Source organism: Trichosurus vulpecula, chromosome 8, assembly GCF_011100635.1.
Source record: "Trichosurus vulpecula isolate mTriVul1 chromosome 8, mTriVul1.pri, whole genome shotgun sequence".
NCBI classification, from domain to species: Eukaryota; Metazoa; Chordata; class Mammalia; order Diprotodontia; family Phalangeridae; genus Trichosurus; species Trichosurus vulpecula.
Window position 1 is genome coordinate 52,579,565 of NC_050580.1, and position 27,853 is coordinate 52,607,417.

The 27,853-nt window shown below is 43.0% G+C and overlaps 1 protein-coding gene across 2 annotated transcripts in view; it reads left to right on the forward strand.

Annotated features, from left to right (window-relative positions):
* The window catches only part of SGPL1 (sphingosine-1-phosphate lyase 1), an 84,051-nt gene that overhangs the window by 6,551 nt on the left and 49,647 nt on the right, over window positions 1-27,853 (forward strand). The window contains exon 3 of one of the 2 annotated variants that reach the window (XM_036735192.1): window positions 15,133-15,298. In XM_036735192.1, coding sequence (XP_036591087.1) covers window positions 15,133-15,298 — 166 coding nt within the window. The remainder of the gene's footprint in view (window positions 1-15,132; window positions 15,299-27,853) is intronic. The other variant, XM_036735193.1, reaches the window with a different exon arrangement.

A 27,853-nucleotide genomic window follows, 5' to 3' on the forward strand; every position in this document is an offset into this window, starting at 1 on the left:
CCATTATTATGCAAATGTAGGGCCAGAAGTGGGGAGGGAGGCTGTGTGGTAGAGCTGAGTCAAAATTGATAATGCAGGACCAAATGTAATAGAGAACATGAGTAGGTATTCTTCAGCTCTGACAATATTCCAAGTAGGAAATAACCAAGTTATTCGTCCCGAATAACACAGAGTAAATATGAGAGCTAAACTTTTACCTGAGATCCTCAGACTCCAAGTCTAGTGCCTGAGCCACACTAGCCTCTTGTGAGAGTTTACTGAGCTCATCAGACCAAAGACAGTTGTTATTTAGAATGATATTGCCTGTAGATTAGTCTTTTTTGACCTGGGCTTGTTATTCAGGAGATAGTGCTTTGTTGGGCTTTCTTCAGAAGAATACTTTCTTGAGAAACTGGTTACTTATCTTGGCCTAGTAACATCATTGGATAGGCTTTTTGATCTTGATTTCTGGGCTCAAAGTCTCGCTTCTAAAGCCTGAGTTTTGTTGACTTTTTTTTCTTTTAAGGAAGTCACTCTTTCCCAGCTCTTCTACAGGGTAGATAAGCCATGGTGGCAAATAGCAGGCCTGGGAATGGTGGCTGACAGGTAGGCAGAGATGTAGACTTAGGTTCTGTGCAAAGCAGAATGGATTGCCTCGTGTCTTCACGTGAAGGCTGGTGAACCACTTGTTGGGTATGTTGTAGTGGGAATTTGTATACAGGCACAGGTTGAGCCCAGTGGCCCCTGAAGCCCGAGTTTCTCTCTGTGAACACTCAGTTTTTGATACTCGGTACCTCGTCAATGTCCTCAGTTGTCTCTCCTGCCTGGAGGACTAGAGGCTACAGCAGTAAACTCCAAGCAAAGCCTTCTTTATGGAGAGCTCTGGACTTTCAGAACTTTCCAGGGAACTCAGTTCTCCATTAGTTGCTCAGCTTGGTTCTGGCTCCATAGAACATCATCCTCCCCCCACCCAACCCCCTCTTCCGTCTGCCTTTTGTGTGTTGTCTTCCCCCATTACATTGTAAGCTCCTTGAGGGCAGAGACTATCTTCTTGTATCCCTCGCTTAGCACAGTGTATGGCACATAGTAGATACTTAATAGATGTTTATTGAATTGAATCTGTAGACACTGAAAAATCAGTTCTGTAATTATTTGGATGAGACTTATTCAAGATGGTGGGAAGGGTCCCCAGAAGGTAGAGCCTCTTACAAGTCTATATTTGAATGTATGTTCTAGGTAGGCAGCTGTGCTTGATGGTATTGTCTCCATCTAATGGGAGCATTGGGAAGAAAATAATGCAGTCATTTTCCGAGAGGTTTTGATAATAGGTGGAAGCAGAAATGTATTCCCAAAACAGAATTATATATAAATAATTTGTACAGCAGTAGTGTATTCTCAAAACAAAATATTTTTGGCTTTGTAATACACTGGGAGTTTTTGCAAAATTTGCCTTCCTAATTGTGTTTTGTCTAGTCTCATGTTATATATGGGTTGTACTCCCTCAGAATATACTAATTGAAAGTGGGCAAGTCAGGCTGGGATTAAACATTTGCCCCAGGGAGTTGATTTTCATGTATATAAGTCCAAATGCCAAAGTATATAAACATATAAATTGGATAAACATATAAATAGCAATATACATGGAACTTCAGGGTAGAGTGGAATAAAATCATAAAATATTATGGCAAGTAAACAAATTAATTGGGAGAGAAGAGAAGGGTGCAGGTGAGGGTAATTTATTGGAATTAGCTTAGCAAATATTTGTTATCCCCCTTTCTATGTCTAAGGTATTGCCCTGAGCTTAGGGAATACATCCTCTGGGAGCTTATCTTGTGGTCAGGGTATAGGACATTTATTTCCAGAGAAGTGACTGGGCTGGGGCCTAGTTAGTTTGGAAAGCCTGTAAGAAGGATGTCATCTTTGAGGACAATACTGAAGGTGAGAGATATGGTTGGAAGAAAGGGAAATGGTTCCTTTTGATAAAAAGATCCTGAGGTCATAGATTTAATGTTGGGAGAGACTTTAGAGCAGAAGTTTCCAAACTTATTACTCAGCACCTCCCTAGAAATCTACTTTTTCTAACCTTTTAATGGTTTTTTAAAAAATTTGTGTCATCTAAAAATTAAAAAAAAAAATCACACTTCTTAAAGTTAATAATTTATTGTAAATTTGTGGGTTTTTTCCTGCATTGAAATTTTGATGAGGCAATATTGCATCATGCAGCCGTATAACACTGTATTGTAAACAAGTTATTACATGCACAAATTTCTACCAATTCGTGCTGGAATTCCCGACAGTGCACCATGTGCTCACCTGCCAACACTTGCTTGTTAAGACCTGTTGGTGGACTTGACCTCCATGGGTTATGACTTACATTTTGTGTGTTTATTTGGAAAATAATGTAACCACTGTGACTTGAACTCTGTTGCACAGCAGATGAAACACGTACGAATGGTTTTTCAAAATTTTCTTATCTTTTTTTCTCTCCTTATGGTTCCACTGCCCCCTTATTTTTATTCAATGCCCCCAAGTGCATCTGAGGCTACTACCACCCTGCTGGATTGTCCAGCTCCCCCCAGAGGGCAATATCATCCACTTTGGGAGTCTGTGCAGAGGCCATCTGCTCCAGCCTTGTTTTATACATGATGAAACTGAGGCTCATACAGGTGAGATAATTTGCCTAGGGTCCTAAGCTGGATTTGAACTTGGGTCTCTTTCGCTCCAAGCCCAGTACTCCATCTATTAGGGTGGGCTGCATTAAGAGAATTCTGTTGAGAATTCTTGCTTCAGGCGTGGAAAGGTTGCTGAGTGTTATTCTCTAGGACTATAGTATCATTGGAAGGGGCCTCAGACTGCCTTCTTTCAACCTCTTATCCATGCAGAAATATCTTGTTGAACATCCTGGGGAGGTCACTTGTAGTCACTCTTTGAGTATTTCCAGTGATGAGAAGTTGCTACACTAATGACCCTGTCCCACTACTGGATGACCCTTAATCGTTAGATTAGATGTTATGTCCTGTTGTGGTTAGGTGAGATTTCTATCCATCACAGTTTTACAGTAGTTTGGCATGAGGGTAGATGACTTAGTGAGATGGCCTTGTATAAAAGAACAACACAGCATTGTGTCTTCTTATTGGTCTCCTCTTCCTCCATCTCTTCCTCATTTGCCTCCTAGTTAAGACTTTTTTCCTTCTGGGAAGGAGAACTTCACTAGGACTGTGTCCAATGCAACCTTTATGAGTTTTTTTTTCTTGCAATTAGAGAAAAACATAAGAATAATTTCATTAAAATTTTTAAAGCTGGATCAACTTTAATTCTGAAGTGAGATTCCAGAAAGATTTGCTTCTAATGTATGGCAGCAGCTTGTGAAGAGTGATACTTGGGCTTGGGCTTTCTAGAACCTGGCTATCAGTGAAGACTTTGAGAAAATTTTGACTTGTATACTACAGTGTCCTTCACTAAAGTCCTGATGCTGTACCATGACATGGAGGTGACCCTGGGTTCTCTGAGCCATGCTGGCGTAGTGCAAGGGCTACCAGGTATACCATCTGACGGCCTGCCTCACAGGTCTGGAGAGGCTGGATACCTCATGAAGACTGGCCCGCTCCTAGGAAAGGCTGGCATATACGCTTTGCCATCAGCATCCTTAAAGCATGGAAGACATGACCTCAGAGCAGATCAGAATGGTTGCCAACTCTAGGTTGGATCCCTTCCCTCTCATGGCTCACAAAGAGACTTCGTCCCCTGGGAAATTCTTGGGCCATATCAGCTTTTGGTCAAGACACTTTTACTCTTCTAAGTTTATCTTAGAGATAGCAACAATTGATAGCACTCAGGTGGGGACAGATTGATGACTCTACTCTTAGAATGTACCCTAGAAGGTGAGTTCAGAGTTCAATTCCTATTTTTCGGCTGTTGATCTTAGGACAAAAATCATCTCTTGAAGGGCCCTGGGAATCTGAGGGTCCAGGCTGCTACAGGTATGCTCAGTCCTGGGAAGAGATGGTTGTTTGGAGAATTTTTTTAAAAAAGCATTTATTTGAGCTTATTTGTTTGCTTTCCTCTTGTCGAAAGTAATTTTGGCAAAGCAACTTAAAAGGAATAGACTTTTTGAGACAGTAATTAATTGTTTAGGTAGCACTAGATCTGTGAGAAGATTTAGGCAAAAGGAAGTATTCACTTTCAATTTGTAAGCACCACTTTCTTGGGCTTGTGCCTTGTCTGGATGTGCCGAGGGCAGGGGAGAAGGGCATCCAGGGGGCTCTTATATCTCATTCCTCTAGATGACTTGAAGGTCTCTGGGGTTTACCTAGTAGAAGTGATTCTGGTGCTGGTCTGTTTTTTTTAATCTGTGGCTCTCATTTATAGGCTGAAACATTCTGGACTTGATTTAGTACTTCTGCTTTTGAAGCAAGTAAGAGGGCACGATACTGGCAACTCTTCTAGAATCACTACAGTTACAGAAAGCCCAGGCGCGTGTTGTCATCTGAGTTATGGCCCTGGGAAGAAGGACAGCATCTGTTTCTCAGTGTTTGGCAGACACTACCTTACTAGTCATTGCTTTGAACTAGGACCTGTCCCCAGGCTTGGTGACATTACCTTCTCTGTGTGTCTCTCTACACCTCCTGTATTTTTTCCCCCTTCATTCTCCATTTCCATAGGGTAGAATATAGGAGCAGTGATATAAGCAGCAGAGAGGCAGGTCTAGGATAATACAAGGATAATTTTGCCAACGTTTTGAGCTATCCCAAAGCTCCCTCTGGAGTTTAGTGGGGAATTAAGTAGAAGGAATGCTTGTTACAGGTTTAGCCAGGTGACCTATGAAGCCCCTTCCTCTTCTGAGATTCTGTGAAACCAATGGAAATCCTTGCTGTGAAGATACTGGTAGAGTTGCACCAGCCTAACTCAGAAGTTTGTGACAGGCGGAGCAGCGTTTTGCACCCATCCATCCATTCTGCGTAGACATTCTGTGTGTTTGCTCCAGAGGCTTGTCAGGGTCAAGCTTCATTGAGCTTCTTTGGTTTCTCCTTAGTATTATTGCAGTTCACTTTAACCAAATCTCTGAACTGTTGGGGAGGAGCTCTTGTTCATGCGTGGGTTAGCCTCGGTGACCTCTGTTTCAGAGGGTCCTTTCACTTCGAGACTGTGATCCTCTTGTTTTTGCAAAGCTCCACTGGGGGAAGGCCCTGCTCCATTCTGAAGGAGACAGAGAGGAGGAGCAATGCAGGCCTTCTTGTTCCAGTTAACTCTCTGGATGACAACCTAGTTATTGGATTGCACTGACTCCGTGGATTTCCATCTATTTGCTGATATTTGAGGGCTGCTTATCCAGTTCTACTGAAACCCGGTCATGGCTTTCTTGTTCTGAGCATACATAGGAGTAGGAGTGAGATTTATTTGCTCACTCATGAAGATAACAGCAAAAATCACTAGCAAGGCAAGCTTATAGATCAGTTTTTAGAAATAGCTTCTTTAATCAATAACTCTTTTTATGGAATACTGAAGTAGATGATTGACCCCGAAGCTCTGGGCCCATTTCTGACCTTTATTTGGAGCAGGGCAGGCAGTCTTTGAGCGTCTGGTGTTTCTCAGAGCTTTTTGCACCTCTGGCTCATTTTACAATCTTTATATGAGAAGCTTTTATCCTTAAAAGGCTTTGGGTCAGCCAGATTTTAGGAGATCAGACTTGAGTGAGGCCTTTGTTCCTGATCTGGGTGGAGCTTTATCTGGAGGATCATAGGCGAGGTAGATCCAGAAGGATTGTATTCTTTGCCTTTATTTTGTAATATAGAAGCTCCATTAACATCCTCTGTCGACCCCCCTCTCTCCTCTTTCCCATAGAAAACCTGGCCTTGTTTTGATAGAGTGGAACTCCTCCTTTGAAGGCTGTGTTACAATAGCACTTTTTTTATCCTGATCGAAAGCCTTGCATCTCCTTAGGGATGGGGTTTGTTTTTTTCATTTAAGAGTGACCTATAGGTGGGCAGACTGCATAGAGTTACATTCTAGAGGACTGAACTTTGGGATTGGAAGGAAAGGCTTGTAACGGTGAAGGTCAGCCAAAGATCTAGGATTGGGAGGAAGTCAAAGTGCCCAATGAAAGTCCACTTTCCTCTGGATTGGACTGTACGCAAACCATGACTTTTCATAGAAAATCACCGGAAATGTGAACTTTATAGCCTTCCTTTTCAGGATGTTTTCAATTCTTGCCATCCCCAGAAACAGTAAAACTTCTGAGGGAAATTTTGTAAAGGGTTTCAGTGTTTGGAAAAGCTAATTCATTTTCAGTCTTAGAAATACCTAGTCATGTCTAAGAGCTGAGAGACTGGGGAAAAGAAGAGTTGGATCATTTCTTCCCCACAAGAGACGTGTTGGGGTTCATTCTATCGTATTTTTTCCCTTTATGTGGGAAAGGCCTGTGAAATGTAGTAATTCAAATAATTGTTTTAGCCCAGATCTTGTAAATGGATCTCAGATAACCCTTGCAGTTTTTACAAAATTCACTTAACCTTGATTGATTTTCTTGGCCATTTAATTAATAAATAGGAGCACTTGGCAACTTTATTAGGTATTAGTTTGCATTGTGCTTACCTTTTTTGCACAGTGGTTTTTAGGTTTGTACCTTTTCATTGAAGTAACAAATATGTTAATTGAGCTTCTATATTACAAAGCCTAGTACTATTTGAGGCTTCTTTCCTGAGGAGTGAATGGGTATCTACTTCCCAACCTTTCATATAGTTAAGGCTCTTCATTTTTATTCCTCTTTGTTAGTCTTTTCAGTATTCTTTTAGTATTCTTTCCTCTTCAGTCCCTTGGCAATATAGGCAGAATATAAAGTATGTATAGTTAATTTGTGACAATGGGAGCTGTAGTGACGACTGCAGTATTTCTGGGTTAAAGGGAAGTGATATCCAGAGAAAATGGGGGAGCATTTGAGAGCCACTGGCCTAGCATTACCCACTGGCAGATGGGGAAATGAATGGCAGGGCAAGGTGTGGGTGCTTAAAAGCAAAGCCTCCTTTCCCCTTCCCACCTGTTACGCAGTTCTGGAGGATCTCATTCCCAGCTCTGTCTTTTCTTTCTGAGAGCAGGGATGGTCCTTTGGGGAAATCCGTTTTTCTGATTGTTTTTTGTTCATCCTTGCCAGGAAGATAGTTAGTTGCAGGTGGGTTTTCATTTTCTTTTGTTTTAAGGGTTTTTCCCCCCATTGGGATTGGTTGGGGTGGGGGAGGGGAAAGAGAGTTAGTTATATAGGGTGGTTTTATCTTGGGTACTTTTCATACTGTTTTGTGAACGTGGACGTGAGTTTCCGTGTTGCCACAATGATTGACTTAGTGAAGAGAGCCTTACTTGATTATCAGAGTTCTCAACACACAGCAGGCACTTAATAAAGGTGCCCTGATCCATGACTGACAATAAATGTCTTCCTATTGTCTGTGATTAGGAGAAAGAGCATAGATTGCCAGCCTTTCCTTCTAAGACTTGGTTCCCTCTGGTCGATGAAGGTCATTCAAGATGGAGGGAAGGGAGGAATTCACTAGTCTTGGTCATTATAAATCTAGTGCCTTTTGAGGTATCCAAAAAAGTGTGTGTTTTTCTTACTAGTTTTATATTTGGATTTTGAAGCTACAGAGTTTTGTGACTTGATGAAAAGCCCTTCCTTTGGCTCTCTATTCTTCTAGGGTCACAGAGGAGAAAGACAAGACTCTTAGCTCTCTGTCTGTTGTCCTGAAAAATCTGTCACTTTGTTATGTAACTTCTCCCTTAACTTGAAATTTATTTCTTATTAAGCCATGTAGTTTTCATTAGCTTGTCTTGATCAGTCTTGCAGACCATTTCTCAGAGCAGTCTGTGAGAAGCTGGGTGGAACACGTTTCTATCTTCCACGGTATCCTAGGCTGCAAAGCCAGAGTTTCCAGCTCTTCTTGAAATGCCCTTGGGACCTGTATTGTGCAATAGGGATAGAGGAGAAGAAAGGGAGAAGCAGAGGAGAGCAAAACCTATTCCCTGATCACACAATTTCAGGGTGCGAAGTTTTGATCTTCGGTAATATCTTGCTAAAGATTAGGTATGAATTGTAAGCTATCAGTGGACTTTTATGCATGTAATGCTGATAAATCAGGATTGGCACTGACTTTGTATTTCTCTATATAAGCTCAGTGAACTTGGTGCCCCACCTGAATGGCAGGCCAACCAGTCCATTGCTAAGATTCAGAGGGTCACAGAAAAACTGGATTAATCATCTACCTTTGAAATAATACCACACTCACTGTTGCTGCTGTCCGTTTCTAACAAGGATATTGGCCTTCGGTTACCTTCTTTCTTCCTCAACTTGCTCCTAATCGTGTTGTTGCAGTCCCAGTTCTGGCATGTGATTTTCCAGCTGAAAAAGATGAAGTCTTCTGGAGAAATTGTATGCTGTGGACTGGTCTTAGAGAAGTTCCTTCTAAGGGTGAAAAACTTTGGCATCTGACTTTGTATTGATTCCAGGAGAGGGACCCATGTCATGTACAGGGAATATGGGAACCTGTTCACTGCTGGTGCTGTCACTCAGGGCTACTGAGATATGGGGGCCCATCACTGGGCCTGGGCCTACTCTATCCAGATCGTGAAAGTGGAAGAAATTCTTGTTAGCAAGTGCCACTGGCCTGAAGTCAAGCAGTTTCATTCCTCCCCTCTGCCCCATGGAGTTTGGCATTGCCATCACAAATCACATTTCACTACCAACATGCCCAGCATGTTCTTCTAAATGCAGAAACAGGGTACATTTTTTATTTGCTTTATTCAAATAAATATCTCATTTGGAAAAAAAAAAGTTATTTTCCCTTCAGATGTATCAAACCTTCCCTGATTCCTATAAAGACCTTCTCTGTTAGACTTTATATTGTGTATTGTTTTACATCTTTCTAATTCACACAATCACACTTAACTAAATCTTTTTAAATGATGAAACAAATGTTTATTAAATGCCTACTGCACAGCAAAGCACTATGTTGGGTGTTGCAAGAGATAAAAATTTTGAGAAAACAGATTCTCTCATTCACAGATGGGATAAGCCACAAACTCAGACAACCATAATATAATTCAACTCAAGCTTTCTCAGCCAAGGGAAAAGACAAAGTTTATTAAGAGTTAGCCAAATAGGCCTGCCCCAAGAGATCCCACCCCTTGTGACACCTGTAAGGAAAGCAGGCCAGATCAATCTGAGCTAGATTGGATCTGACCACCTTCATGGAGGCAAGATGGAGATTATATACACCAAGATTGTGGGAGGGATTGAGGGGTGGTCTGGGGTGACCAGAGGAGGGGTCTAGGGAGGGACTTGAGGAGGAGTCTAAGGAGGAGCTTGAAGGGACTGGGATGAGGTCAGACTCCAGGGTGGGAAATAGCTGAAGGCTACATGGAAATTAAACCCAACATAGTGCTTTGCTGTGCAGTAGGCATTTAATAAACATTTGTTTCATCATTTAAAAAGATTTAGTTAAGTGTGATTTTAATAAATTCAGAGGCTAAAAATTGTTTCTTTTGGGACTCACCTCTAGAGAGGAGAAGTGACTTAACAGGGGTCATAGAAGCTATTCCAGGGGTGGGGAACCTGCCACATGTGGCCCTCTAAGCCCTTGAGTATGGCCCTTTGACTTAATCCAAACTTCACAGAACAAAACCACTTAATTAAAGGATTTATTCTGTAAAACTTGGACTCAGTCAAAAGGTCATGCCCAAAGACTAGAAGGCCACATGTCGCCTCAAGGATACAGGTTCCCCACCTCTGAGTTGCTATTCAGTAATATTTGCAGGATTTGAACCCATGTCTTGTGTATACTGAGGGGATTACCTTATGTGGAAATGGTCCTGTTTCAGGTGGTCTCTGGAAAGAGCTTCAGTAAACTTTCAGTGAAAGAGCCCTCTGCTTTTCTAGTACCACCATTAGCTAAGCATTGAGAGACAAGTCACTGGTATGCTGTCAGCTAGGGGGTGAATTCCTTTACCTTGGTCCTATAGGGCCCCCTCCTGCTCCTTCAGTGACAGTAGCTAAGACTTAACACAGTTTCTAGACTGTATGTAAACATGGTTAGAAGTCGATACTCTGAATGTGAGACCCTGGTAATCGGTAGTGGAGGAGCTGAGTCATGCCAGTGTTGGCGTTCCCATCATAGAAGAACCTAGAAGACTGAGATGGTGCTCAGGTCATTTGGGCGAGAGTAAGTGGATTTGGTTTTATCATGCATCTGAGGGCAACAAGAAACATCATTTCATGGGATGCCTGGTCATCTTGATTTGCAGTGCATGTGATGAGCATTTGCAAAAAGAGACCGTCATGAAGAGCACTTGCAGGGTTGGGAAGGAAGACACATTCTGCCAAGAGGCAGTGGAAGGAGCACTGACCTTTGGAGGCAAAGGCCGGCGGTCAGATTCTAGCTCTGCCGCCCTGGTTTGTAGCTTGTAATTGGCCTCAGGCAAATGATATAACTTGCCTTGGCCTTAGTGTCCCTGTGGTAACAATGAAGGAGTTGGTACTGACCTCACTGGCTTCTTTCCATTCTAAGTCTATGATATATTTGTATGGCTGATCATTTCACAGAAGCCACCTTCAGAGTATCTCTCCTGAGCACCACCTTCTTGGAGCACGTGTTCATACAGATGTACCATTGACATCTCCACATGTGCAAGCCAGAACTTGTTCTCTTCCTTTCTATACTCTCCCTCCACCAGATTTCTTTCTGTTGAGAGCTGCCATCCTTCCAGTCACCCAGCCTGGAAGTGATAGGATGTCAGCGCCTTTAAAACATGCTCTGTTTTGTTTTGTCTTCATATCTCTAGGGCCTAGCACAGTGCACACAGTAAGTGCTTAATAAATGTTTGAGTTGAGGTAAAATGCTCCATTTTCCCCTCTTGTACCAGTGTCCAATGAGTTGCCAAGTTTGAATGATTTTGTCTTTACAGCATTCTTCTCTTGAAGCTTTTCTCCACTCATACAGCCCATCCTAGTGTTTTAGCCTGTCATGCCGCTCACCTGAACTGTTTACAAAGCCTCTGCCCTCTCTGCCTCTGTTTCCCATGTCTCCAGGCCTTCCTCCCCACAGCTGTAATTCCATCAGTGTGAGGAACTCCTGCTTGAAGACTCCCTTCACTCCCACCACCGTTGGCAAGCTAGTCTTAGAGGGCTGAATGGAGCATTGATAGGCTGAGAGACTTTCTAATATATGTTAGAGTCTCAGGCTGACTTTTCTGACTCTACTCCATGGCTGTCCCTCGACTGACCGTGCCATGCTGTCCCTCATCAAGGCCTTGGTATTCCTAAAGGGTCTCTCCATGTCCTCCGCTGCCCACCAGTCTTCTCTTCCCTATTAGGGGCTAGGATCAGCTACAGATTACTGTACGTGGCATTTGAAGCACTTCGTAATCTGGCTCTCGTCTCCCTTTTTCATCTTAATATTTCCTCATTTTATGAGGTCTGCCCTTCTGTCCCTCCATCCCTCTGCCCCTGTCTCGTCACACTGCCCCCAACCTCACATCTGCCCTGCCTGCTGCTTTCTTATAGCTCACCCTTGTGCCTGGAAGGTACCTTTGTGTTCCTCATCCTCCTGGTGGCCTTTTGGAACCCATGGTTTCCTTCAGAGCACAGCTCAGGTACCGCCTCTTTTCCAACTCTTTCTTGGTTTCTCCCAGTTATTCCTGCTTTCTTCATCCTCACTTTGTGGTGGACTTCTTTATCTGTGTTCCTGCAGTGTCTGCCCTCTGCCCTGACCCTGCATACCCCCTGAGGGCAGGCACTAGTTCATTTGTCTTTGTCCCTCTCCCACACAGCACTTTTCCTGTTGTTGGATTGAATTGGATTGTGTATTCTGCCTCTTCTGTTTGTTGGCAAGGGCCAGCCTTGTGTCCCTCATTACACAGAAGGAAAATGAGCTCTAGAGGAGTTGGGGTGACTCCCTGATGTGTCCTAGGACATCACTTGACTGTGGCAGGATAAACTCTGAGTGTTTATACTTAGGCTGAACTAAATGGGAATCACTTCAGGGTAGGGAGTTATAAATGCATGTGTACATGGTAAAGAATGTATTGCTTTAAGCTAGAAGGTATGGGAAAAAAGGTAATTATTAATATGTGATGTTTTCTTGTCTCTTGCCTTCCTTATCTACATTCCTGTCTGTAAGTTATGGCATAACTGTGTCGTTTAAGCTTGTCACACAGAGCATCGTAGAGCCAGTCTTCCTATTTCTTATTATACAAATTGCCCCCACCTGCATAGTTTTTGCTAGTTAAGGTAAAGTCATTCAGGAACTTGAAAACAGAGAAGGTAACTCTTGGGTTGCCTGTGGTTTAAAAGGGGTTAAAAGATTCCTCAAGGCTGGGTTACATCAGGATTCTCCCTGGGAGTTTTGTGTACACCCAGAGCTCTGAAGAACAGCCTCCTCCATCCCTGCAATGAGACTGTGGCCCACAGAGCCCAATAACATGTAACCTGAGCAGCTTCTTCATCCCCCAGGACTAAGGCTGCTTGTTTATGCTAAATTGGCACTGGCAGTGATATTCACTATCAATAAGCCCAAGATTTGGACCTGAGTGTGAGATGGACGTTGTGGTCACTGACTTATTGTGTGACCACAGGCAAGTCACTTTTTTCTGGGCCCAAATTTCCTCTGAAAATTGAGGGATTTAGACTGGTGAATTGTATGGTCCTAATAAGGTTCTGTGGCTAGTAGGAGACATAGGCTCTTGAAACAGCTATTTGCCGAGTTATATTACATTTTGAGTTTTCAGATTGGGGGCTGTTGGCCCATGAGGTTTCTTTTCTGTCTCTTACTTGTGGGCTGTGAAGAATTAGAGGTTGTCTTTGTGATTCAGTTGAAAGAGTATTAGATTTGGAGTCAAGAGTTGGGGGCGTGAGGACCAGCCTTTACCATGTAACTAACCCTGGGCTAATCATTTAATCTCTCTGAATCTTTTCATCGATGTCTTTCTATAACTGTGGAGCATATTTTATTGATAAAACTGAGTTTATCTGGGAAAAAAATGATGAGTTTTGGATTTTGAGTTCCTTGTGTATTTGAATACCCAAGCATTTTGATTTATTTTTCTCCAGCTGAAATGTTTATTATTCCCCGCTATCTGTCCTTATTGTTGGAGAATGATGGTTGGTAACTAGGTAGAAACCACGATCTTCAGGATGAATTCTCTTTGAATGACTTTCCCTCTCTCTCAGTCAAAAATTTGACTTCTTAGACCTAGACTTTCCCACCAGTCTGCTAGGACTTTTTGGATGATAGATCCTATTAAAGCACGGACCTCTGGCACCTGCCGTTGCTTCAGTGGTTTTGTTGGGTGACAGCAATATTGTGGCCCTGAGGAATGGCCCAGGATAGACATCAGTCTCCAGAGGAGCTGCTGTGTTTCTATAGCGTCCTATAGAGAATGCCTGCTAACTATGCCATCCTTTGCTAGAGCCCTCAAACAAAATAAAGCCATTTTTCCCCTTCTGTCTTACAAGTTTGAAAAGCACTTGTTCTGATTCCTTCTTTGAGTGGTGGTGATTCAAAATGCTACAGATCTTATTCTCTCATCCTCAATCTCCCTTTGAGGAATATTGTTGCGGCCATTCAGAAATGCTGCCATTGCCGCTGTGGCAACAGCATTTGTGTGACTTAGCTGTACCTGTTGCCGTGTGTGGTAGTGTGATGCTTGTTGTTTCTGTGTCATGTACAGGAAGGGTTCTCATGGCAGAGAGGGATTTGGCTTGTTCTGCTTGGCCCTGGAGGGCAAGCTGAGGATCGAGGAGAATCTCCTTCTGTGTAATGGGAGAGTGGATGGCAAAGAGTCAGATTGCTATTGTTTTAAAGAAGAGCTTTTAATTCCTAGGATCTGAGGTTTTGGCACTGGAATAGGCTTGGAGATTATCTAGTCTGACACCCCAACAAGCTGTTCCCAAGGGGAATCGCTGTCTCAAAAGGAAGTGACTTTCCTCTCACTGGAAGTAGGTGAGCAGAGACCATTAGTTGAGTATGTTATAGAGAAAGTTCTTGCTCAAGGTTCAGCCGGAGGGCCCTTGAAGTTCTTCCTAACTCTGATATTCGCTGTTGGTCATGGCCTTTCCCCTCTGTCACTTGTAGGCCAGTTAGGCAGCTAAGACACAGTCACATTGTTATACCAAGAGCGAGTGAGACATGCCACAGAGTATAAGTTTTAAATGGAGAATTTATTAGCCGGCGTCCATTCGGGGTTCAACCCAAATCAGAATGACCCTGAGTTGGGGTGAAGATGTAGTATTTATAGAAAATACAGGGTGCAGTGGTTAATTATCTCTTGAAATTTACATGCCAGGTCACAAGGTGGTCCGGGGGTACAAGAACAAGATCAAAGATTCTGACAGGTTATCGTAAAGTGGGATAATCTTATCTATTGACATTCCTTGGAGGAGTCACAGAGCCCCAGGGACATTTGCTAAACCGAAAGGTCTGAGTCCACTCTTTATTATGCAAACTGGGGTTTTAGTTAGGGGCTGGGGGCAGGGTTCTCCTTGATTTCTCCAGTATCACAACACGAAGTAGTCACTGACAGGGAAGAGCTAAGACTAGCAAGCCTCAGTGACTGGATTGTCCTTCTATCTCAGCCTCTTCCTTTAAGATTCCACTCAGGTGCTAAGGGACATTCTTTAAATTCTTAGCCCTTAGTTTACTCTCCCTCCTTCAGTTACCTTGTATTTATTTTTGTGTGTACATGTTTAGTTCTCATTTTGTGGGAAGTGTATTTCCTGAGGAAAAGAATTAGGATAGTAGGCCAGTCTGGCTGGAATCAAAGGTTTTTTTTTTTTTTTTTTTGGAGTGGGGAAGGCAGGGCAATTGGGGTTAAGTGACTTGCCCAAGGTCACACAGCTAGTAAGTGTGTCAAATATCTGAGGCCAGATTTGAACTCAGGTCCTCCTGACTCCAGGGCCGGTGCTCTACTCACTGTGTCACCTAGCTGCCCCAAATTGAGGTTTTTTTTGGAGGCGAAATAATTAGATATTTTGGGGTAAGAGTGTGAAGGTTCTTGATTGTAAAAGAAAATGGTAGTTGGGAAATGAAATAAATCAAGAGTACTTAAAGTACATAGTAAAAGACTGAATTCTCTTTTTCTTTTTCATAACCTTTTTTTCTTGTGTTTTATTTCTAGAAGGCCATTGAGCCGTATCAGGAAATCCTGGAGGTCTACTTGATCAATGCCAAGAACTATGTAAATGGACACTGCACCAAATATGAGCCCTGGCAGCTGATTGCATGGAGTGTGCTGTCGACCTTGCTGATGGTGTGGCTCTATGGGTTTATCTTCCAGTCTGAGAGTAAGTGTGCCCAGTGTCCTCGGGATGAGGAAAGGCATTTTTTGGTGCTCAAATCCAAGGCTCGGAGGACGGGCCTCCCGTTGACCCTAGCCCTTCTGGATCACTGAGCTTTGTGGAATCTAGCACATGTATTGAGGGTTTTAGTGGCCCTTTTAGGGCCTGTCCCTTTTTATTTTCATTCCCTTAACTTCTCAGAAATCAAAGTAAGGGTCATTGTAAACTTGTACAGATTCAAGCCTGAGGAGTAACTTAGGCTGTTAAGAAAGCACTTCCAGACTGGATTCCCTATGCAAACTCAATTCTTTTGGAATGGCTGTTCATGGTTGTTACTTCAGGCAGCTGGGTGGCAAAGCAGGTAGTGTGCTGGCCCCTGGAGTCTGGCCTTGGATGCTTAGTAGCTGAGTGACCCTGGACAAGCCTTCTAACCCCTGTCTGCCTCAGTGTCCTCAACAGTAGAATGGTCATGCTGATAGCACCTACGTCTGGAGTTGTTGTGAGGAGCAAGTGAGATATTTGTAAACCTTAAAGAATTTTTAAAATGCTAGCTATCATCATTACTATCTTTTTCTGTCTGTGAAGGGATAGTGATAAGATTGTGATTTCATTGGTTAACAAGTATATTTCAGCTTCTTCTTTGCAACTTACAATCTGAGAGAGTTCCCTAGTGCAGTGAGAGGTAAAGAGACTTGGCCAGGATCACACAGCCAGAATCTATCAGAGGTAGCACTTGAACTCAGGTCTCATTGGCTTTAAGGGCGGTGCTCTGTCTGCTGTGTCCACCACTGCTCCTCCTGTGAATGTGATGTGAAAATGGAGCCCCTGTGTCTGACAGGAATTTCGGAAAGCATGCAAGAGAAAGTGGGGGCCCAGCCTCTGTCCCCCTGGGAGGTGCCCAAGAAGTACCTGGGGCCCACAGTCCACAGCCCCTAGCCCTCTCCCCAGCAGCTGTCTGTAAAGCCTATAGCACTGAGCACACTCAGGAGCAGTAATCTGTGTCCCAGCTTTGCCTGAACCTGACTTTTTCCTCATTTGTCAAATGAATAGCTTGTATCTCTGGGGTTCCTTTTTGCTCTAAAATGCTGTGCTGTGATTCTAGTCGAAATCCTTCCATCTTTCCATGGCCTGCTTCTCCTTCCCCACCCACCCCTACCTTCTCCCAAAAAAGAGATGCTGAAGCTTTTAAAGCATAACTTTTCCCTCCAAGCTCTCTTTTGGGACTTCATTCTCTCCTGATTCCTCTCCTACCTGTCTGACCAGCCGTCTTCTTTGCTTGCTCAACACTCATATTGTATGACTCTGAGGGTCCCCGCAGGGTTCTGTTGGAGGCTCTCTTCTCTCTATATACCCTTTCTCTTGGTAACCTGATCCACTGCTGTGGGCTTAATCATCATCTCTGTGTAAATGACTCCCAGGTTTAGCTCTCCAGACCTGGTCCTTGCTCCTGAGCTTCTGAAGCATCGCCACTCACTTAGTAGACATTTCAGACAGTGAGAGATGTCTCACACCCAACATGTCCAAATCAGAAATCGTCCTCTTCCCTCTTGCCCCAGTTCTCTCTTCCAGCCTCCTCTGTTTCAGTCAGAGGTACATATCCCAGGCTGATAGCCTTGGCTTATGCTGGACTGTGCTCTCCCTTGCCCAGCATAGTCACTCAGTTGTCAAATACTGCTGTTTCTGCTCCACAGCCTCTCTTGCATCAGACTCTTCCTCTCTTCTCACCCAGCCACCTCAGTAGGCCCTCATGACCTCTTGCTTAGCTTATTGTGGCATGCTTCTAATTGCCCTGCCTGCCTTAAGTCTTTCCTCCCTCTGCTGCCAGAGCAATCTCCTTAAGTGCGGATCTGACTGGGCCGCTTCCCTATTCAGCCAGCTCCAGCGCATAGGACACAGCATGCACAGCTCTGTTTAGCTTACACCTCATCCCTGATTGAGCTTTCCAGCTTGGTTAGACTGTATTCCCATTCCTGCAATTTGAGACCCATCTAGACTGGCCTTCTCTCTGCTCCTGACACACAACAGCCCCTATTCTGAACCACCCTACTACTGGCAGGGGCACCCCATCATCCCAGCCCCCAGGCTCACAGCCTGTCCTCTCGTTCACTCCTCATATCCAGTTTGTTGCCAGGGCCTGTCGATTTTACATCTCTTGGATGTGCCCCATGCCCCCTTCTCTCTTCTGACATGGCCACCAGCCTAGTACAGGCCCTCTTACCCTCTGACCCACTGGTTGGTCTCCCTGACTCAAGTCTCTCCAGTCCTTCCTTCACTCAGCTGCCAAATTAATCTTCCTGATCTTAAGAGCAAATCTGACCATTTTACTCCACTAAAGTTCAGTGGCACCTTGTTACCTCTGGGATCAAATAGAAAATCTTTTGTTTGGCATTCGGAGCCCTTCATACCCTGGTCCCCTTCTAGTCTTCTTACACCTTACCCTCCACATGGTCTGTGATAGTGGCCTCTTTGCTGTTCCTTGAACAAGACGTTCCACCCTTTGGCTCCAGGCATTCTCTGATTGTCCCCAATGCCCGCAACTTTCTTCTTCCTCATCTCCTCCTCTTGGCTTTCATGACTTCCTTCAGGTCTTGGCTAAAAGCCCATTTTCTACCAGAAGCCTTTCATGATCCCCATTAATTTCTTTCCCTTTATTGATTGTCTCCAGTTTATCCTGTGTAAATTCTGTTTGTAAATGTTTTTATATTGTCTCTCCCAGTAGATTGTGAGCTCCTTGAGAACAGGGACTGTCTTTTGCCTTTGTCATCCTAACACTCAACACAGTGTCTGGCAAGTGGTAGGTACTTAATCAATGCTTATGGTGTAGTTGATTCTGATCATTTGAATATAATTTCACCTCTCTGCAGATACTGGGGCCTGGTATGCAGTGCCTTTTATTGTGTCCTGCTACTTCCTCCTTGGAAAGATCTGAACAGACCAACTCGATTGCTTAAGATAAACAGTCACTCAATCTAATGCCAATTCCTCTTTCCTGGTTCTCCTCCTTGATCTGCTTCTCACTCTCCCTTGAAGGGTCATCCTCTCAGTTCCTTTCCCTTTACTGTGCGTCGCTAACTATTGATCACAACTCTGTCTTGGGCCTTCTTTTCTCTCTGTAGCCCTGCTCTCGGCCAGCCTGTTACCTCACATCACGTCAGTTATCTCTGTAGATGAGTCACAGATCTATGTATCCAGTCCCAGTATTGCTCTTGAGCTCTAACGTCCGACTAGACATCTCTACCTACATGTCTGCTAAGCATCCCAAAGTCAGCGTGTCTGAAATGGATCTCAGTTTGGCTTTCCCCCTTAAACCCATCCCTGCCAACTCTTCTGTCTCTGTTGAGGAGACCAGCCAGTTAGTTGCCGTAGCTTGTCAGTTTGATTTCTACCACCTCCTTCTAGTCCATCCTTCTCTGCTCCCACAGATATCCCTTCAGTTCAGGCACTCATGACCTCTTGTCTGGGTTTATTGCAATAGTCTGCTAACTGTTGTTAGTCTCTCCCCTCTCCAGGCCCTCCACCATATGCCTGTCAAAGTAATTTTCTTGAAGCATAGGTCTGACCATGTTTTTTTTACCTTTGCTCAAGCATTTTCCCTAGGATTGTTAGACTAAAATGCAGACTTATTAGTGTGTAGTCCTTCACAAACATCCTCCAGCCCACCCTTCCTTCCCTATCTCCCATAACTCATGCATGCCTCATTTCAGTCACATGGCTGTCCTTGCTTTACCCACATTCTGCATCCCATCTTCTGTAGTCCAGAATCAAATCTCTTCTCCCCCACTCTTTCAAAGCCTTTGCTTCCTCCTGAGTCCAGCCTGGTCTTGGAGCACTGGAATGCTTTTCATGTTGATTTCCTATCCCCAAAGCCTGGCTCAGGGCCTGGTACATAGTAGGTGCATAACAAATAATTGAATTCAATGTCGAATAAGTGAGAAGAATCACTTTCTTATTTCTCCTTTGTCAAGAGTGTCAGAACCCTTTTCAGTGTTAATAGCTCGGATTACTAGGGACCTCCTTATGACTTCCATTGGGGAGGTTCTCCTACTTATGCCCTCCAGGATCAAGTAGAACAAATCTTGTCTCTTGTCCTTGCAAAAGCTCTTCACGGCACTGGAGACAACTCTCATGGCCACACTGAACCTTCTCTTTTCCAAGCTGAACATCTTCAGGTTTTTCATTGAATTGTTACATGGCACAAACTCGCCATCTTGGTTCTCCAGCAGGTCAATGTCCTTCCTAACATGTGACATCCAGAATGGACATAGTTCTCTAAATGTGGTCTGACCTGGCCAGACTATCACGTCCCTAGACCTGAACATTATTCCTTTCTCGTTAAAATTACTAGGTATTTTTGGCAGCTGCATCCCACTTATGGCATTCAACTTGGAGGCCTCTAAAGCCCCCAGATGTTTTCCTGATGAATTGCTGTCCAGCTATTTCTCCCCCAACTTGAAGTGATTTTTTTTAACCCAACTGTAAGACTTTGCATTGGGGATGCAGCACATAGGGACCGAAGAGAGAGTATTGGCTCTGGAGTCAGGGAGCTTGCCTCCAGTACTTGTTCTTGGTGTTATTGTGGGTAAGTAACAACGTGCATCAACCTCAGTTTCCTTATCCATCAAATGAGGGGTTACATTACATCGTCTCTCAGGTTTCTTCCAGCTCTGAATCTACACGTCTGTGATCCTATTTATCCCTATTAAATTTCAGCCTATTAGGATCAGCTTAGTGTTTTAGACCGCCAAAATCTTTTTGAACTTGGGCTCTGTTCCAGTATGTGAGCCATACAGCCATTATACCAGATCATAAGCTTCGTTAGCACAGGATCCGTTTCATGCTTTGTATCCTCCCTGGGCTTAGGTTTATTACTAGGTGTACTGAGCCTAATAATAAACATTTATTAAGCAAATGCTCCTATAGCACCTATGTAAAGTATCTTATAGATTTGATAGAGTTTTTAAATATTCTTTTATGGGGAAATTAAGTTTTAAAAACTTTTGGCATGAGTATGTTTGGGACAGATTTCTGTGGGACTGACATATCAGTCCTGACTTGGTTTAGCTCTAGATCCCTACCTGTGCACCCTCCGGTTTATTCCTGAGAGTCCCAGGATTATTAGCTGCTCATGGACAATGGGAGCATGTCCTACAACCCAAATATTAAGGAGTGGACCTGGAAGGAAGAACTGAGCCACTGAGCTGTTTCTACTCTGCAGATATCCCAATGTCTGATTATAATGATGAACCTCCTGAGCAGCTTGGCTGCCTGTCTGCCAAGGTGTGGGGCCAGTGGCTTTTCTTTTCCACTTTCTGCTTAGAAACTGCAGTCAAGCCTTACTTGGCTGCTGGAGTCCAGTCTCCACATGTGAAGATCACTTCTCTTCTCCCTGTAGCTCAGAAGGCTCCTGCTTTTAGTCTGTGTTTTCTCTCAGGCATTACTCTGGTAATTTCTATAGCAGTTCCAGGTTTACAAAGCTCTTTGCTTACAACCGTGCTGTATTTTCCCCATTTTCTACATCAGAAATCTGAGGCCCAGAGAGTCAGTGTTGGAATAGGGTTTGAATCCAGGGCTCTGACCCTAGTGTTCACTCCACTGTACCATGCTCACTTTCAGAAGAACTGGGAGTGGTAGGGTGGGTAACTGCTTCCATTGACAAGAGCAAAACAATGTGATACCAAACAAACAGTAAGCATTTATCAGTGTGCCTGAGGATGCAGTGACAGAAGTGAAAGAAGCCCTAGCTTCAAGGATCTTATGCATTATCCTGAGGAGACCGTGGGCACACATGTAAATATAGATAGAATGTATGAACACTAGGTGGTTTGGGGAGGGAGTGGGAGGAATCTGGAAAGGCCAGTGTGTGTTATAGAAACCAGAGCTTCTCCCAGGAAGCAGAGGTGTGAAAATAGGGTGTAAGCATTCCCCAAAGTGGAGGGTGGGCAGCCTTATCTCTCTGTGACCCTGGGCTAGGCTCCACTAGTGATGAGCAGCTTCTGTCTTCCAAGGCATTCCATTCTGTTGGCTTTTTGCAATACTCTGATTAGTTAGGAAGTTTTCCCTTTTCATATCAAGCCAAAATTGCTTCTAGTCCTGCTCTCTGAGGTCAGTTAGATAAAGCTGATACTTTCTCCAAATGCTCAAAGCACTCTTCAGGCTAGATTCTCCTAGGGCAAGCTCTATGCTTCTTCCACTGTCCTACCCCCAGGGTCATTGGGAGTTTTAAACAAGTTATATAGTCATTGTTAGTATTGTCATCTTGGTCATCCTCTGCTAGACAAGCTGGACATTGTTAACATCCTTTCTAAAGTTTTGGGCCCAGAATTGATCCGCGTTCTCTGTGTGGTGTGACCAGAGCAGAATTCAGGCAGACTGTTGATCACCTCCCTTTTCCTGGATACCTTGGCTATTCATGTCACTTGACATTATGTTAGTTTTTGGGTTGCCAGGCTTCATTCATTCAGATACCTTTCACACAGACTGTTCATCCTTTCCCCAATCCTATACTTTTATATGGAATTTTTTTAACCTAAATCAAGAATTTTTTAAATTGTGTACGATCAGATATGGTCCATTAAAGTGTTGGATGCTGGCTGTCATTCAGTGTGCTAGTTCCCAGCTTTGTGTCATTGCAGATTTGCTAAGAAAGCATTGGGGGGCTAAAGATGGGGCATATTGTGAATGCTTTAATATTCCAGGATCTGTAATGTCTTACACCATGTATCCAGATAAATTCAGATGGACTCGTAATTTAGACATAAGAGGTGACCTCCTCAGCAAATTAGAGAAGTGAGGAAGAAATTAACTTTTGAGATCTTTGGATAGGGAAAGAATTTATGACAGAAGGGGCAGAGAGGTTCATAGGGAATAAAATGGACAGTTTTGATTATATAAAATTGAAAGTTTTTGCACAAGGAAATCTAATGCAGTTAGAATTAGAAGTGAAATAGATAACTGGGAGAAAAATCTTCATAGTATATTTCTTTGATAAAAGTCTCTAATTCAAGGTATAAAAGGACCTGATTACAATTTATATTGGACTGGATATTTAAGGTACCTTCCAGCTGACATTCTTAAGAGCCATTCCTCTAGTAGATCAGTGGTCAAAGGGTATGAACAGAAGTTCTAAAGGAAAGAAATCCAAGCTATCACCAATAATATGATAAAGTGCTCCAAATTACTATTAATGAAAGAAACACAAATTGAGTCAACTCTAAAGTTCTACCTCTCACACATAAGTTTGACAAAGATGACAAAAGAAGAAAATTATGTTTGAGAGGCTACTGGAAAATGGGCACATTAGTGTCCCATTGGTAGAGCTGGAATTTGTCCAGGCATTCTGGAAAGCCATTTGGAATAGGCTCCCAAAGTGGAATAAAACCTACATCCCCTTTGAGCCAACTGTACTGCTACTAGGCCCATAACCCAAGAGATCAAAGAAAGAGGAATAAGTCCTCTGTGTACAAAAATATATTTTTGTAGTAGCCTAAAGCTGGAAACTCAGGGGATGCCACCTGTTGGGTAAAGACCAAGTAAATGGTGGCATATGAATGTAATGGAATATTATTGTGCCACAAGAAAGGATGAAGTGGGCAGCTTCAGAGGAAAATGGGAGGACCTCTGTGAGCCCACACAGAGTGAAGTGAGCAGAGCTAGGAGAACATTTTATGTAGCAATGGTAATGTTATAAAGATAAACTTGGAAAAACTTTAGAAACTCTGGTTAATACAATGACCAACCACCAATTCAGAGGACTGAAGGTTAATTATACTAGAGAGAGAATGGACTTAAAATGCAGAATGTGATATGGCCCTCATGTGGAGACCTTGTTTTGCTATTTTGGACTATGCGTATTAATGAAGATTTTTTCCTTTTCTTTTTTAAATTGTTTAATGTGGGGGACAGTAGGAGGGAAGGATGATTAAATTCATGTAAAATCAAAAATGCAAAAAAAAAGATATTTCAGGGACTCTGAGGAGGTGGCAACTTGTATCATGATCTAGCCACTCCCTTGTTGGCTGCCTAGGAGCTCAGCTGAAGAGAGACTGGATTATCACGGGGCTGGACAGACACTAGATGTGGAATCAAGAAGCTTGGTCTAAATCCTCCCCAGATGCTGACCAGCCTGGGGACTCACAGATTACTTCACTGCTGTGTGACTCCTTATCCTTAAAACGAGGTAGTTGGACTTGATGGGATTTCCAAAGTCCCTTCTGGGTCTAGTTCTATTGTCTTGTGATCCTCCTCTCCTCTGGGCATGACTTCATCTGTGAAATAGGAGAGGTGGACTACATTGTCCTGCTTTGTTGAGTAGGGAGGGAAAATGGTCTCACGTGTGTGTAGCATAAATGTAATGACTATTAAGTTTTAGTTACAGTTGCTAATTGACCCAGGCCTGTTGTCATGACAGTTATATGGTGATAGTGGGTTCAGTGCTACTTGCCTCCCTCTTCTTATGTGTTAGCTAATTAGGTAAGAATATGTTTTGGTTAAAAAAAAATCTCATGGAGTATAGTTGGGAGCAGACAGGTATCATTTGGGACTGGATATTTAAGGTGCCTTCCAGTTGACATTCTTTGGTTTTCATAATGTAATACATCTTGCTTTTTCTCGCTCTCACCTTTCCTTTCTTTCCTTGTTTTCATCCCTAAACATAGCTCTCATCTTTTTTTCCTATTTCTGCCTCTTTACATCTCTACTTTTGGCAGTACCTAATACAGTCTCCCTAGGTTGTAGACCTCTCCTAATTTATTCTTGAAAGGCAGTTTGCTTATTGGTAGAATCAGAAATCATGGTCTCTTCCAGCTCTAACACTTTACAATGCAAATTAATTCGGCCTTTCCCTATATATTTTTGTTTTTGGTCTTAGTTATAGCTATCAAACTATAACTTGTAATGTAAACTTTAAAGAGGGTGAAGAGTGAAAAAGCAGCTTTTTGCTATTGTAAAAGTTTATGGAAATAGATTACAATGATATCTGCTTTTCATGTTTTGTGCTCCCTAAAGTAAGCCATCAAATATTCTGGAGCACTGATATGTTCTAGGGGTGGTGGTGGGAACTAGTGCTGGTGGTCTAGGCGATCAAGGTCTGGTTGGAGTGATGGGCATATGCTTGTGAAAAGATAACTAATACCAACACCAGGCAGTATATGGTTAGTGCTAGGAACCAACCCCAAGTTCTTTGTGAGTTGAGGGGGCCAGGACGGTTAATAAATATTAGCTGTTGTTAGAATGATTCTCTCCTCAGCATTCAGCAGAAAACTTCACACTTGGATCAGGCCCTTAACTAAAGTGTGATCAGCTAAATGTGTTATCACTCTTGTGGGAGGGGCCCTATCTCTTCTGGCTGGCCAAAGGGCCTCATTAGAGGCTGTCAGTGTAATGGAAAAAATGATGCTTGGTGGGACTAGGGGGTGGTGGCAGAAGCACCTGGCCAGAAATGGTAAGGGGACCTCTCTGTGCTAGCACTAGGTGCAGGACCAGATGCTAGTTGGCAAATCCATTGCCTATACCTACTTCTAGGTCACATTTCAAGGGCAGAGAGGAACATTTTCAGTCAAGAGGGTGCAGGAGTTGTGAGGAGCAGTATTACTTTCAGTCATCAGGGTTCAGAAACCCCTAGGAACAATATCATGACCCCAAAGGAACAGGGGTCCTGAGGAGCAGTATCAGTTGCAATCCCAAGGGATCAGAGGCCCTTCCTGGGTAAGGACCAGAGTACAGACCAGGAGAGCAGTGACCACATCCCTCCCCGGATCATAACACCTTGGAAACACCAAAAACTTCCAAATACCCGGAAATGGTTCTGAAAATAGCACTGCAAAAAAGCCTGAAGCTTGAGACAGTGCCCTGCTCTCCTCCTACACAGGGAATAAATCCCAACTTTAACATGAAGTTCAAAATCAAGAAATGGAAAAATGAACAAACAACAACAAAAAGAACCTGACCATAAAAAGCTACTATGGTGACAAAGAAGATCAAGAAGCAAAAAAATGGCCACAAGTAAATTCTCAAAGGAAAATGTGAATTGGACACAAGCCCAAGATGAATTCCTTGAAAAAACAACAACAACAACAACAACAAAAGATTTAAGATGGGAGCTTCTGGGAGCCAAGATGGTGAAATAAACAGTAAATCCCACATTTGCTTCCATCCATAAAATAGCTCCTGAAAACAAATCCTGGAACAGCAGAACCAGCAAAAAAAAGGGGTGAAACAATCTTTTAGTCCAAGAAACTTGGAAGATTGGCAAGCAAGGTCTGTCTCACTTGGGTAAAAGGGGAGCACATTCCAGGACAGGAAGCATCCCAGCAAGTCCCACCTCTGCAAACCACTGAGTCCCAGGGTGCTGGAGCAGCAAATGCCAGCACCAGGACCCCCCACCTGCCTTAGCACAGTCAAGGGCATCAGCAGACTAGAGCTCCAAGGAACTGAATAAAGTTAAATTATTTACCTTTCTATATGGGAAGATGATTCATATAACTTCTTTGAACTTTATCATTATTAGGGCAGTTAGAAGGATTTTATGTAGAAAGAAGGCACAGACATGAGTCAGTTATGTTGAAATGATATAAAAAAATGGATAGGTGAGAAAGAGGGGTGCCCTGTGAGAAGAGAGAAGGGAGATGAAGAATAGAGAGAATTATCTCACATAAAAGATTAAACAAGGGAGAGCTTTTACAGTGGAGGGGAAGATGATGGGGGTGGAATAGTCAATGCTTGAATCTCACATGTAAATTGGTTCAAAGAAGGGAAAAAATATACACACTCAATTGGTAGTGATGAGGGTTTGGGGTGAGAGGTGCTTGACACCCCAAAGTACCGACACACCGGGTCCTGCCGAAAGAATTCGACTCAAGCTTTCTCAGCCAAGGGAAAAGATAAAGTTTATTAAGAGTTAGCCAAATAGGCCTGCCCCAAGACATCCCACCCCTTGCGATGCCTGTAAGGAAAGTGGGCCAGACCAATCTGAGCTAGATTGGATCTGATCGCCTTCATGGAGGCAAGATGGAGATTATATACACAAAGGTTGTGGGAGGGATTGATGGTCTGGGGTGACCAGAGGAGGGGTCTAGGGAGGGACTTAAGGAGGAGTCTAAGGAGGAGCTTGAAGGGACTGGGATGAGGTCAGACTCCAGGGTGGGGGAAATAGCTGAAGGCTATATGGAAATGACAGACCATAAAGGGCTGGGGTAACTGAGCTAGGGTATAGATATTTTGATCAGGATTAAGGATGGGAAACAGGATTAAGGGTGGGAAACAGCTGGACAATAGAGGACTGGGCAAGGTAGGCATTTGGGCTTAATGGCTATAGCCTCAGGCCAACGCCAGGTCGAGTGGGAAGATTCAAGGAGAGTTTAAGGGTTCAAGGGGTTCCCAGAGACTGTGCCCTCATCAGTAGCAGAAATCTATCTTACCCAAGAGGGAAGTGGCAAGAAACACACTTGAAACAGAACCACACAGAGTTAAAATAAAGATCTGGAGCAGAATCTATTATGTTTCAGCTGAAGTGAAAAAGGCAGGGGTAGCAATCACAGAGAAAGCAAAAACAAAAATAAGACCTAATTAAAAGGGATAAGCAAGAAAACTACATCTTGCTAAAAGGCACCATGGACAGTGAAATGATATCAGTACTAAATGTAAACTCACCAAATGTCATAGCATCCAAATTCTTTTTTGAATTCAGAATTTTATTTTTCCCCAATTACATATAAAAACAATTTTTTAACATTTGTTTTAAAAAATTTTTGAGCTCCAAATTCTCTTCCTCCCCCCTCCCCTTCCCCGGCCCCCATTGAGAAGGCAAGCAATTTGATATGTGCAGTCATACAAAACCTATTTCTCTGTTAGTCATGCTGTGAAAGAAAATAGACAAAAAACCAAGAAAAATAAAGTAAACAAAAAGTATGCTTTGATCTCCATTCAGACTCTTATCCGTTCTTTCTCTGGAGATGGCTAGCATTTTTCATCATAAGTCCTTCAGAATTGTCTTGCATCATTATATTGCTGAGAATAGCTAAGTGTCAAGGTTGGTTGTTGCACAACGTTGCTGTTACTATGTACAGTGTTCTCCTGGTTCTGCTCGTTTCACTTTAGATCAGTTCATGTAAGTTTTTCCAGGTTTTTCTGAGAGTATCCTGCTCATTATTTATTATATCACAACAATATTCCATCACAATCATATACAACATCTTTTTTAGCCGATCCCTAATTGAGCATCCAAATTATTTTTTATTTATATTTTACTTTGTCCCCAATTATATGTAAAAATGGTTTTTAACATTAAAAAAATTGTTGAGTTCTAAGTTCTCTCCCTCTTCAGCCCCCCTCCCCCAGAAGGTAAGCAATTTGATATAGGTTATACATGTGCAGTCATGCAAAACATGTTTCCATGTTAGTCATGTTGTGAAAGAAAACACAGACAAAAAAGCCCCAAGAAAAATAAAGGAAAAGTATGCTTTGATCTTCATTCAGACTCCATCAATTCTTTTTTTTGAGATGTATAGCACTTTTCTTAAGTCTTTTAGAATTTTCTTAGATCATTGTTTTGCTAGGAATAGCCAA